The sequence below is a fragment of the Hemitrygon akajei genome, chromosome 7, assembly GCF_048418815.1.
Source record: "Hemitrygon akajei chromosome 7, sHemAka1.3, whole genome shotgun sequence".
In the NCBI taxonomy this organism is placed as follows: Eukaryota; Metazoa; Chordata; class Chondrichthyes; order Myliobatiformes; family Dasyatidae; genus Hemitrygon; species Hemitrygon akajei.
This window is the reverse complement of record NC_133130.1, coordinates 68,832,238-68,845,961: the sequence shown is the minus strand read 5'-3', so window position 1 is coordinate 68,845,961 and position 13,724 is coordinate 68,832,238. Positions and strand designations below refer to the sequence as shown.

Below are 13,724 nucleotides of genomic sequence, written 5' to 3'. Positions count from 1 at the left end.
GAGCAGGGTTGCCAGTTTTTCTCGTCTACACTCTCCTCTTGCTTGTAATGGTGAGCGTGGTACTTGGAGAGGAAAGGTGTCAAGGGATAGTGGCCTAGTTCAGACACTCGGGATTAGTGTACCTGGGCATCATGGTTGGCATGACAACGTGGGTCATGACAAAGTGTCTGTTTCTGCGCTGTATGCTTCTGATTCTATAGTTTTCCTCATGGGATCTGCCATACAGTTATAGTACTGTAAAATTACAAATTGTCCAGGGAAAAATAATCAGCAGTTAAAAGGAAAACGCTAAGCCATACGCACTTCGCACCAACCATTGCGAAAGTGCAAAATCACCAAAACCCGCCCCCCGCCACTGCACATGCGCCCTGGTACTCCCGCCCATCGACGCAGTCTAAGGCTGTGATTGGACAGTGTTGTCATTGCCCTTTGATCTGAATGGCCAGCGATATTGACAGTCAGTAGCGTTCTAACTGCGGATAAAATGGCTGATCGGTAATTGTTGCACGCTTCTGCAATCGAAGTTTGTGTACGGTTTGTGGTGAATTTTAGTTTGGGGCTGAGTGCCGGTTAAAACCCGATTCATTCGGCCTTCGTGATGGGTTGTATTGCTCGGTGAGAGTGTGGTGCTGTTATCCCCTCTTTGGCAGCGAGCGGAGCGTCTGCAGCATGGTGGGGAGTTCGGTTTTGTCAAAAATGTTCCAAGTGAGGGTTCTTGGGCAAAGAACAATTGAGGAGACCATGAATGATGGGGAGTAGATACTGAGTGGTTGCAACTGTGAACATTGAGAGGAAGAGGGCATTGTGTGGGCATTGAATAAGGAGCGTTGTTGGGGAAATAATTGTGGTTGGAATATGCATAGTGTGGAAAAGCATGGGAGTGGAAGCAATTATACTGGATGTGGGATGAAAATCCAGAAGATTAGGACACTCGAGGAGAGGAAATGATGACGGTAATAGGTATGAAAGAATGGACCCCAGAGGGGCTAGAGGAGTCTGTGCTGGTAGGAACACGGTGGCTGGAGTTGAGGCATTGCAAATGGGTTGAGTGCATTGGAGAGGAAGTGCACTGAGTGCTTTGAAGGCCTTTGATTAAAGATTTTGAATCTTCAAGGCAGCAAAAGTTAAGAATCTTTCATTTTAAAGAGACATGGAATTTGGAAGGGAAGCTGTTCATGATAAACCATGGCTGAAGGGTTCTGTAGGAAGTATGTCAAAGCTTTGAGGAGGTTTCACTCATAGTTAAATTTGACACTTGCCTGCATTCCACGTGATTTCAATCAAGCTGTATACAGACTTAATCTCTGACATCTTCTTGCTGAGTTGTAAGGCATTACCTTTGTGTGAAGTGGACAGGCAATCAAAGCTGCCAGCCCAAAATTGAGCATCAGTAAGCTGTTGAAAACTGAACATCAGCAACATATGCAGTATTTCTCCATCTTATGGGAGATGAAGTAATGAAGTCATGTCATGAAGTCAAACTTACTAAAGTGGAGAGTTGAAGATATCTAAGATAAAGTATGATTTCATTAAAAAAAATAATGCTAGGGCTCTCCACAACTGATTAAAAATAGTAAAGCTCTGCACTATTTTCACATTTGCTCCAGAATCTGGTGGCTATAGTAAATAAATTTCTGGGCTCTACTGGGATCTAGCCATATGTATTAAGGGAAGATATTGCTAGGGTTCTGCCTGAGTTGTTTGCATTTTTGTTTTGTCACAGCTAAGGTAAACAGCAGGGAAAAGCCTTGAAGCTACAGCCCAGTGAACTGTACGTTAATGGTAAGGAAGTTGTTGGAGAAGAGTCTGAGGGATGGATTTATGTTCTTTGGAAAAGCGGGGACTGATTAGGAAGAGTCATGGTATTCTTCAGGGAAGATCATGTCTCTCAAATCTGATTAAATCTTTTGAGGAAACTGATGAAGGTGGTGCATTATTGACCACAGTAACACTTTTGACAAAGTTCTGCATAGTAGGCAGAGTTAAGACACAAGGGATTGGGGTGTGTTTACAAACTGGATCCAAAATTGTCTTTGTGATAGGCATAGTGTTGTGGTGGATGACTGTTTCTCTGTCTGGAAGTCTGAAAAAAAAGTAGAGCACACAAGGATTGGTGCTATTTGTAGCAGATATAAATAATTTATATAAGAAACAGGAGCAGGAGTAGGCCATCTGGCCCATCGAGCCTGAGTGGAAAAGTAATCTACAGTGTTGGGTGTTGATGTGGAAGGAATAACAGATCTAAAATCAGCAAGGGCTAGTACTTAAGGAATGGGAGCAGAGTAGGCCATCTGGCCTGTCGAGTCTGCTCCGCCTTTCAATAAGATAATAGCTGATCTGGCTGTGGACTCATCTCCACCTACTTGCCTTTTCCCCATAACCCCTAATTCCCCAACTATGCAAAAATCTATCCAACCTTGTCTTAAATATATTCACTGAGGTAGCTTCCACTGCTTCATTGGACAGAGATTTCCACAGACTCGCCACTCTCTGGGAGAAGCATTTTTTCCTCATTTCCGTTGTAAATCTACTCTCCGAATCTTGAGGCTATGTTCCCTAGATCTAGTCTCACCTACCAGTGGAAACAACTTCCCTGCCTCTATCTTATCTATCCCTTTCATGATTTTATATGTTTCTATAAGATCTCTCATTTTTCTGAACTCTAGTGAGTGCAGTCCCAGGCGATTCAATCTCTTCTCATAGGCTAACCCCCTCGTCTCTGGAATCAACCTGGTGAATTTCCTCTGCACCGTCTCCAAAGCCATTATATTCTTCAAGTAAGGGGACCAGAACTTCAAGTAAGGGGACCAGAACTCCAGGTATGACGCAACCAGTACCCTGTATCTTTGCAACAAAACCTCCCTGCTCTTAAATTCAATCCCTCCAGCAATGAAGGCCAACATTCCATTTGCCTTGGGTATGAACCTAATTGCTCTGATTTGTAAATTTGCAGAATACGTGAAACTTAGTGGAGTTGTTTATAGTGAAGAAGGTTGTTGAGGGATACAGCTGGACATTAGATTAGCTGGAAGGTTGGGCAGCTGGTGGCAGATGGAATTTAATCCTGACAAGTGTGAGATGATGCTCTTTGGAAGACAAATTATGGTAGGTTATTGTAGAGTAAATGGCAGTGAAGTTGCAGAGTAAGTTCATAGCTCTTGGAATTTGATGCAGGTGGATCAGAGAATCACTCCGAGACAGGTCGAGTCACTCCGTCGTTTGGGACATTTTACAACTGTACAAAACTTTTGTTAGAGCACAGAATATTTTGTAAAGTTCTGGTCACCAGATTAAAAGACATGGTTGCAATAGAGAGTGCAGAAGCAATTCATCGGGATGTTGCTGGGAATGGACGAATATAGTTATCAGTAGAGGTTGAATAGATTAGATTTATTCTCACTGGAGTATAGAATTCTGAGGGATAATCTTCTAACATGAAAGGGATAGATAGTCTTCCTCAGGGCAGGGAGTCTAGATCTAGAGGGCATAGGTTTTAAGGTGAGAGGGCAAAGAATAAGAGGGAATCTGAGAGAGAAATTTTTCACAGAAGGTGAAGGTGGTCTGAAATGAACTGCCATAGTTGGTAGAAGCAGACATAATTATAACTCAGAAAAACATTTGGACAGGTGCTTGGGGAGAAACAATGTAAGAGACATGGGTGTAAAACTGGCACATGGGATTAATATTGCTCGGCATCATGGTAGGCATGGATGAGGTGGACTGTGCTTTATAGTGTTCTTTGAACTAATCCGAAGATGAGTTTGTTATATTATAGAGCCTCCAATCTTTTAGAGTTCATTGTGTGAATATGGAGTTTCAGTCCAAAGTGGCAAGGTCACAATCTTACAGTTTTCAGCAAATATTTTCACCCCACTTGATGTTCAGAAACAGGAGAATGGGGTTAAGGGATAATAAATCAGTCACGATGGAATGGTGGAACAGACTCAATAATCCCAATGGCCTAACTCTACTCCTGTGTCTTTGGGAAACAGTATAAATAGAATACAGTAGAGCCTAACAGGCTCTGATACTGGAATTTATCCAATAATGTAGATTTTCAGGTGTGTTGAGACACAAAATGGTTCAAATCCAGCTATTGAATTACTCCCCAGTCTGTGTCTCAATCATCAACCTGATGATGAAAGGACTCAAGTGACACCAATCTTCCTGGCAGTGTTCAATGAAGTACTTTCTGCACAACCTAATCACAACCCTAATCCAGAAATGATGGGCTGCATTTGTTGTGAAAATAATGAGAATAACAGCACATTCCATTGCAGGTGTGCACTGAAAATTCAGGATCTATCCATTCCTTAATGGGAATAATCTGTCAAGCAGCATTTCTGTAACTGCAAATTACCTTCTCCAGTATAAAATCTATTTAACTGTGGTTCATAAGGAATGTTTTAGTAAAGAAGTTAACTCCTTTCTACCTTTTTTATAGAGTTATATATAATTACAACACAGAAACAGGTCCTTCTGCTCATGTTGTCCTTATCGAACCATTTAAACTGTCTACTCCCTTCGACCTGCACCGGGACCATAGCCATCCATGTACCTATCCAAACTTCTCTTAAGCTTTGAAATTGAATTCACATGCACCACTTGCAGTGGCAGTTCGTTCCACACTCTGACGACCCTCTGAGTGAGGAAGTTTTCCCTCATGTTCCCCTTAAACTTCTCACCTTTCACCCTTAACCCATGACCTCTAGTTGTAATCCCACCCAACCTCAGTGGAAAAAGCCTGCTTGTTCTATACTCTATACCCCTCATGACTTTGTATACCTTGGTCAAACCTCCCCTCAATCTTTTATGTTCTAATGAATAAGTCATCATGTTTTCAATCTTTCCTTATAACTCTGGTCCTCCAGTCTCAGCACTATCCTTGTAAATTTTCTCTGTACTCGCTCAACTTTGTTTACATTTTTCCTGTCAGTAGGTGACCACAACTGCACATGATACCCCAAATTTGGCCTCACTAACATCTTGTACCACTTCAGCATTATGTCCCATATCCTGTATTCAAATACTTGGATTTATAAAGCCCAGTTTGTCATAAGCTATCTTTATAACTGTATTTACCTGTATTGCCACTTTTAATGAATTATGGACCTGTATTCCCAGATCCCTTTGTTCTACCACAATCCCCGGTGCCCTACCGTTCACTGTGTAAGACCTACCTTCTTGATACTACCAAAGTGAAACACCGCTCACTTGACTGCATTTAATTCCACCTGCCATTTTTCCAGTTGGTCCAAATCCTGTTGCAAGTTCTGATGGTCTTCCTTAGTGTCACCTGTGGAGGTGCTGATCCAGTTTACCACATTAATATCCAGATCATTGATATAGACAGCAAACAACAATGGACCCAGCACCCATCCCTGTGGCACTCCACTAGTCCCAGGCCTCCAGTCAGAGAGGGAACTATTTACTATCACTCTGGCTTCTCCCACAAAGCCAATGTCTCATTCAATCTTCCAACCTCATCTTGAATGCCGAGCAACTGAACCTAATTGACTATGCTCCCAGGTTTGACCTTGTCAAGTGCCTTGCTTAAGTCCATGTAGACCACATCCACTGCCTTGCCTTCATCAGCTTTCCTGGTAACTTCCTATATGATTGGTTAGACATGACCTACCACGCATGAAGCTATGCTAACTATCCTTAATTGCTTCATATCTATCCAAACATTTGTATATCAAGTCTCCTGGAACATCTACTTTCCCACAACTGATGTCAGACTCACTGGCCTATAATTTCCTGGCTTTTGTTTCGAGCCTTTTTTAAATAGTGGAACAATATTGCATTTCAACATCCAATCCTCTGGTACCTCCCTGTCTCTACCGATGATTTCAATATATCTGCCAGGGCCCCTGCAATTTCTGCACTTACCTTCCATAGGGTATGAGAGAACATCTTGTCAGGCCCTGGGGATTTATCCACCTTAGTTTGCCTCGAGATGGCAAGCACTTCCTCCTCTGATATCTGTATAGGATCCATGACCTCGCTGCTAGTTTGCCTCACTTCTATAGACTCTGTTCATTTGCCAAACATGTCCATGCAAAAAATTCATTTAAGATCTCCCACATCTCTTTTGGCTCCATGCATGGATTACCATTCTGATCTTCCAGAGGATCATTTTTGTCCTTTGCAATCCTTTTGGTCGTGACATACCAGTAGAATCCCTGAGGATTCTTTTCACCTCTACGAGAGCAACTTAATGCTTTCTTTTAGCCCTCCTGATTTACTTCTTAAGTGCTCCTTAAGCACCTCATTTGTTCCTACCTGCTATGTGTTTCTTTTTTATTAACTGGGGCCTCAATATCTCTTGAAAACTAAACTTAGCTGTTCTTGATTCATTAATTTCCAAATATTTTTTTCTTGTAGCTCAAGACAAAGATAGCTTGTATGTGGCATTGTGTTACTTGAATATGAATACCCTTCAAGGAACAATTTGATATAGAAAATTGGAGGGGGGGGGGGGGGTTGCAGTTGGTGGTGGAGAGAGTCGGCAGCTTTAAGTTCCTGGCTGTTAACTGATGTCATGGGCCCAGCACATAGATGCAATCAGAAGGAAAGCATATTGGTGTGTTTTATTTCTTGGGAGGTTATGGAAGTTCAGGTTATCATCAGACACTCTTTAACAAATGTTTACATATGTACTGTTGAATGTATCCTGACTGGGTTGGTCTGTGGTCTGCAGAGAGTACTAGAGTCTGCCCAGTACGTCAAGGGCTCTTCCCTCCCGACCACTGGTAGTATCTACAGGAGGTGCTGCCTCAAGAAGGTTACAACAATCAGCAAAGATTCCCAACATCTGACCCACGCAGTCTTTTCATAGCTGCCTTTGGGGAGGGTGTACAGAAACCTGAAGTCCCACACCACCAGGATCAAGATCAGCTACTTTCCTTCAGCCATTCAGTTATTGAGCCAACCTGTAAAACTCTAAACACTTCAATTATTTTGCACTAAAATGGAATTTTTGTTCTTATTAACAAAGTTTATGATTTATGTTTAATTTGTTTTTCTTATGAATGCTGCTTATGATGTTCTGTGACTGAAGTTGCTGCAGGTAGATTTTTCATTGCACCTGTGCACGTTTTTTTGTACATGACAATAAAATTCGATTTGCGTAAATTTAAAAAAATAGTGATGTCACTTCCAACAAAGTTTATTTCCTTAATTTTCTAGCATACATTTTTACTGTCTATTTAGTTCAGTTATTTGGGATGTGTGCACATTAAGTAGTCGAATTCTTTTGAACGCACTTTGTTCTTTTCCCAGATGATTCCTTTCTGTTGCGAGGAACTGTTATCATTTGTGAAATTTCAATAGCTCTGAATGTAAAACCATAAGATACAGGAGCAGAATTAGGCCATTTGGCCCATTGAGTCCTCTTCACCATCGAATCATGACTGATTTTATTTCCCAACCCCATACTCCTGTCTTCCTCCGATAACCCTGAAGCAACTTAGCAATTAAGAATATATCAAACTCTATCACTAATAAACCAAATGACAGCATACAACACCCTCTAGCAACAAATTCCACATATCAACCAACCATTGGCTGAAGATAGTCTCATCTCAGTTTTAAAGGGAAGTGTCTTTATTCTGAGATTCCTCTGATCCCAGACTCTCTAGCTAATGGAAGCATCCACTCCATGTCCACTCTGTCTAGGATTTTCAGTATTTGGTAGGGTTAAATATGAAGTCATCCCTGCTTCCACCCCAACCATCCTCTGAACTCCCAGGGCAGGCCCAGAACCATCAAATACTGCTCATATCTGAAGTCTGTCATTTCTGGGATCCTTCTCATGAACCTTTAAAGCAACAACTGTAATGAGCACATCTCGTGGAATATTGGTACCAGGATAATTTACTGGAAAAAGCTGTGGTTTGTTACTGCTCAATTAAGTATCACAAAATGAGCACTAGTGTACAGGTCCATTTCCAAGGAAATGTGACTTATGGTATGGAAAAGAATGAAAATGTTATGTTATTTTAAGTATGTTAAGCAGCATCTGTTGAAAGAGAAAAACTGCTAATATCCAAGGTTGGAAGTAGTTTTAGAACTGGGAAGGAGTAGGTCCCTTCTACCTAACCTGCTGGTCAATTAGATTGTGGCTGATCTTTTACCTCAGCAGTACCTGGTTTTTAATTATATAATCTAAGGGACTGTGATTTTGGCCCAAACTTAGATGCTAAACATTGCTTTAGAGACTGTAACTGAAAGCATTCTAGTGGAAATTTTGAATTTAGTAAGATTTCCTTGTGTTTTTCATTAATCTAGGAGTAAGGATATTGGACCATGGCTGCAAGAGGAAAAATCCTTTCTTTCCGTTTGCCTCCTCTTCCAACTATTGGAGAAATTATCAAATTGTATAATTTGAGAGCAGAAAAGCAGCTTTCTCAGAATTTCCTGTTGGATTTAAGATTGACAGGTAAGCATGGATTTTAAATTTTAGTTTTAAGTTATCTCTCTTAACAGCCCAGGGATGTGCATCTTCCTGCTTTTATGTCTAGAATGGAGACATTGTACAGTATTTTGATAAATTAATTTGTTCAGTGATATTGCACCTCAGGTAATTTGTGGAGTTAATGAATATGTGTGTAAACATTCAAAAGTGAAATTGCAAAAGGACTTAATATGCACTGATTTATATCAACTTGATTGGTTTTACGATTCTCCTTAAATGTCAGTGGCACTGTATCTTAAACCAATCTGTTGATAAGCAATTCAAATGGCTTGAGTGGAATTTTACCGAGTTTTTGCAACTTTCGTTAATTGTCTGACACAAATAACAAATTAGTTCTTTGAGGAAACCACCTGTAGGAGATATCTTGCAAAGTTTCTGTCCTGAATAAAATTCATGCTTATTTTTCCATGAATTTAATTTTTCTCATTAATGGAATGAATAAGTCATTGAATTTGAGTGCTGCGTATGATTGGTCACTGCTAGAATTGTTTACTGGCATAACACTGATATATATAAGTTCTCTTTGAATAATGTCAGCTGAATCTAAATTATTTAAAACTTCATATCAGTTTCATGTCAAAAGTATTTCTTTAGATGTGATTTATCATTTTCTGTTTTAGAACAAAGGCTTCATTACTTTCTGTTTTGTCAGGTATTATCCATCGTGAAATCAGACAAGCATGGTAAAAGTTTATATCAGCAAGTGTTTAACTGAATTGGGAAAATATCTTAAAATTTCAGTATTTTCATTTATTAGGATTTTAAAAAAAAAGAGAAATGAATTGTTTTCCTCAAATTATATTCTATGTCCGAATGTAAAAAGTTTTATTGATTCAGAACACATTTTTATAACTGTAAAATTTGAAGATATACTAAGTGGTAATAATGATGTAGGATAATTGAATGATTTATTTTGCTCTATTTTAAATTTGAATGTCTGAGTCAAAACACAAGTGATAAATGTGCATATTAAGAGTAGTTTATTGGTTCTCCTCAGATTTCACTTGTCTACTTTGTTCTGCTATTGTCTTTTTTTCTGTTACAAATCTCTGTGTTCAGTTTTACAATGTAAGCAGTAGAGAAATGTTTTGTATAGTAATTCCTCCCATCAGTCCAGGTACATGCTGTGTCAGATTTGTTTCCACTAATTAACTTCAGATTCTCAAATGTAATTTGAGTATAAAGCAGACCACGGTGCTACTTATGAATTTAAAGGCACAACTCCTGTCTTTACAACAGAGATAGAATTATTTCTGCAGATTGTAGTTCATTATTTCTGCTGCATATTCCAGCTTCACCTGGAAGCTATTTATGGCCATGAATTTCTGAACATTGTGCTATGGAGTGCTAAGATATCATGCAAACTTTGGTTGCCTGCGGAAAAGAATATTTGAAGATTCAGATTGAATGCCATCCCTACCATATAACTTTCTGAAGTGCAGTGATCTTCCACCTTTCTGCATGTTTCAGGGTCAAGGATCTCTTATAGAAGTGCCTTGGAGAAGCAGCCTCAGTGATTTCACAAAATCCTTCAAATCCACCAGTGGATTAGGTGAATTGGCATTGGTGCTCTTTCCCATGTCATTGTCCTCAGATTTGAAGCTATGAGCAGAAGCTCTGTCAGCTTCAATAGGTGGCCCACTCTGTCCATACGTCTGATACCTGTCTCCCAAAACTGTTAGCTCTAATGTGGCAAGCATTCTAAAGAAGACTGAGAAACTGTTTTAATAATCTTCTCATAGATGTCTTGAAAAAATATTTTTAAAAAATATGAAAAATGGAATCCTTGACCTGATTCTGCTGAGATGGACAGAGAAGTATTTGAACACTGCTTGAGTCTCTCTGTCAGGAGCACATGGAGTTTAAGTGCAGACAGTGGGATAATCCATTCAAATCTCTCTTCTGCCCTGTCCTTTTGATATTCAACATCATTCTCACTTCAATTAATGTGCATTACTACATGGAAGTTAAAAATGTACTGCTGGTCACATTTTACAGTGGAGATCAGGAATTAAGTGATATGAATATTGATGCCTTGGAACATATTCACATTATAGAGGAGGATGTGTTGCTGGTCCTAAAGCATTATTACACAGACAAATCCTGGGCCTGGTCAGATGTATCCTAAGACATTGTGGGAAGCTGGGTATGAAATTGCAGGACACTGGCCAGAGATATTTATGTGAGGTACCGGATTACTGCCTAAAGCTACTAATATTGGAAATTTTAAAATGCCATTTCAGTGGTTGGTAAATTGATGGAGAAGATCCTGAGAGGCAGGATTTATGAACATTTGGAGAGGCATAATATGATTAGGAATAGTCAGCATGGCTTTGTCAAAGGCAAGTCATGCCTTATGAGCCTGATTGAATTTTTTGAGAATGTGACTCAACACATTGATGAAGGTAGAGCAGTAGATGTAGTGTATATGGATTTCAGCAAGGCTTATTGAAAAAAGTAAGGAGGCATGGGATCCAAGGGGCCCTTGCTTTGTGGATCAGAATTGACTTGCTCACAGAAGGCAAAGAGTGATTATAGATGGGTCATACTCTGCTTAGAGGTCGGTGACTAATGGTGCATCTCAGGGATTTGTTCGTAATTTTTATCAATGACCTGGATGAGGAAGTGCAGAGATGGGTTAGTAAATTTGCTAATGGTATAAGAGTTGGTGGTGTTGTGGATAGTGTGGAGGGCTGTCAGAGGTTACAGCGGGACATTGATAGGGTGCAAAACTGGGCTGAGAAGTGGCAGATGGAGTTCAACCCAAATAAGTGTGAGGTGGTTCATTTTGGTAGGTCAAATATGATAGCAGAATATAGTATTAATGGTAAGACTCTTGGCAGTGTGGAGGATCAGAGGGATCTTGGGGTCCAAGTTCATAGGACACTCAAAGCAGCTGCGCAGGTTGACTCAGTGGTTAAGAAGGCGTACGGTGTATTGGCCTTCACCAACCGTGGGATTGAGTTTAAGAGCCGAGAGGTAATGTTACAGCTATATAGGACCCTGGTCAGACCCCAGCTATAAAAGATGATAAAAGATTGGACTGAGTGACAATGTGAAAGTTACATCCATACAACTTTTATTTAATTGGTTGTTTAATAATATTCATATTATAACATTGGGATTAAATATGAATATTATTTTGATCAGCACCAAAATGTCCCTTTCAGATAAGATAGTTCGGCAAGCTGGCAATTTAAGGAACTCGTACGTCTGTGAAGTGGGCCCAGGACCAGGAGGCATCACTCGATCAATTCTCAATTCTGGTGTTGCAGAGCTGCTTGTGGTGGAGAAAGATACCAGATTTCTTCCTGGCTTAGAGGTAACATGCAATTTTTAAATGACTTGTAATACAATGAATTAATATAAAGGAAGCAATGCTGTGTCCATGATATAGAAACTTTCAAATGAAACCTGATAAAACTATCAGCACAAATCCCTTCTAAGATTGTGTAGTTAACTCAGTGATATGCAGTTTAAATGATAATGGAAATCCAAACTGGGAGGTGTTGCCTGAACTCTAGAAACAGATGGAATAAATAAGATACTTAATGGTGTCCACCAGAAAGATGAGTATTTGATAAAGCATTACAAACTTTGGATAAATATTAAGTCTTCTGACCAAACTGATCCAACCATTAAATATATGGGCAATATTCTGATTCTTTCAGTCTATTTACACAAAATTCTATAGCTAACAACTAGGGAAAACAACGTGAATGTTAAATTGTGTTCAGATATGCAGTACTTTAGACGGACTTCCTTTTTTTCCTGTTAGTGTCAAGTTATATTGAGGTTGTAATGCTTGCTTCAGGTTTTGCAATGTAAGTTATTTTGGAATATATTGATAAAGGACCATTTTGTTTATATAGTTGCTGGCTGAAGCAGCACCTGGGAAAATGCGCATTGTGCATGGAGACATTCTGACCTATAAAATGGAAAGGGCTTTTCCAAAAGAATTACAAAATGAATGGGAAAATGGTAAGCTCTTTCTGGTAATATGATGTTATATTGTTAACTTGACAATTATGTTATCAGTCTTGAGATTTGTACTTTAAATATTCTGCATGATGAAAGAATATCGAAAATGAATTCTGAATGCTAACTGGTATCATTGGCTCAATGGATGCCTTGCTGATTCTCAGCAATTGAGATACTCAATTTTTTCTGAGACTGGTTATTGACTTGCAGGTTGAGTAACTTCCTTTTCGTATTCAGTTTCATTCTCAAATTTTTAATTATGCTTTTAGTATAATTTTTATTTTTTCAAATACAGTAATGATTTCAGAAGTGTTTTCACAATATTTGTCAAGGAATCTTAAAATATGAACACAAAACACTTGAATTCCTCTGTTGTTATATTAAGTTACCCTATGTCAGATATTGCAGATATAAATTCAGTTTTCAAATTACTATAAATCAGTGAATCTGCTTCATTAAAAATATCTTGTCAAGATTAAAACAGATTTAAATGCATAAAATGACCTATTATAGAACACTTGTAAATCTAATCACCAATGAGAGGGAACTTGATGACAGTGAGGACAATATGAGTGAAGTTGATGGAGTATGTTAATATTAATGGAGAAGAGGTGTTGGAGTTGTTAAAATATATTAGGATGGATAAGTCCCTGGGGCCTGACGGAATATTCCCCAGGCTGCTCCATGAGGCGAGGGAAGAGATTGCTTAGCCTCTGGCTAGGATCTTTAGGTCCTCGTTGTCCACGGGAATGGTACCGGAGGATTGGAGGCAGGCGACTGTTGTCCACTTGTTCAAAAAAGGTAGAAGGAATAGTCCGGGTAATTATAGACCAATGAGCCTTATGTCTGTGGTGGGAAAGCTATTGGAAAAGATTCTTAGAGATAGAATCTGTGGGCTTTTAGAGAAACATGGTCTGATCAGGGACAGTCAGCGTGGCTTTGTGAAGGGCAGATAGTGTCTAACAAACCTCACAGAGTTCTTTGAGGAGGTGACCAGGTATATAGATGAGGGTAGTGCAGCGAATGTGATCTACATGGATTTTAGTAAGGCATTTGACAAGGTTCCACATGGTAGGCTTATTCAGAAAGTCAGAAGGCATGGGATCCAGGGAAGTTTGACCAGGTGGATTCAGAATTGGCTTGCCTGCAGAAAGCAGAGGGTCGTGGTGGAGGGAGTACATTTGGATTGGAGGGTTGTGACTAGTGGTGTCCCACAAGGATCTGTTCTGGGACGTCTACCTTTCGTGATTTTTATTAACGACCT

The 13,724-nt window shown here is 39.6% G+C and overlaps 1 protein-coding gene across 10 annotated transcripts in view; it reads left to right on the top strand.

Annotated features, from left to right (window-relative positions):
- Positions 1-444: 444 nt before the first annotated feature.
- Positions 445-13,724, top strand: part of tfb1m (transcription factor B1, mitochondrial) — a 76,115-nt gene continuing 62,835 nt past the window's right edge. For 5 of the 10 annotated variants that reach the window (XM_073051129.1, XM_073051130.1, XM_073051131.1 and 2 more), the window contains exons 1-4: positions 472-529; positions 8,293-8,443; positions 11,650-11,801; positions 12,352-12,460. In XM_073051129.1, coding sequence (XP_072907230.1) covers positions 8,311-8,443; positions 11,650-11,801; positions 12,352-12,460 — 394 coding nt within the window. In that variant the 5' untranslated portion in view covers positions 472-529; positions 8,293-8,310. Of the gene's footprint in view, positions 535-596; positions 616-1,497; positions 1,519-1,723; positions 1,783-8,292; positions 8,444-11,649; positions 11,802-12,351; positions 12,461-13,724 lie in introns of those variants that run through there. The other 5 variants (XM_073051124.1, XM_073051125.1, XM_073051127.1 and 2 more) reach the window with 5 other exon arrangements.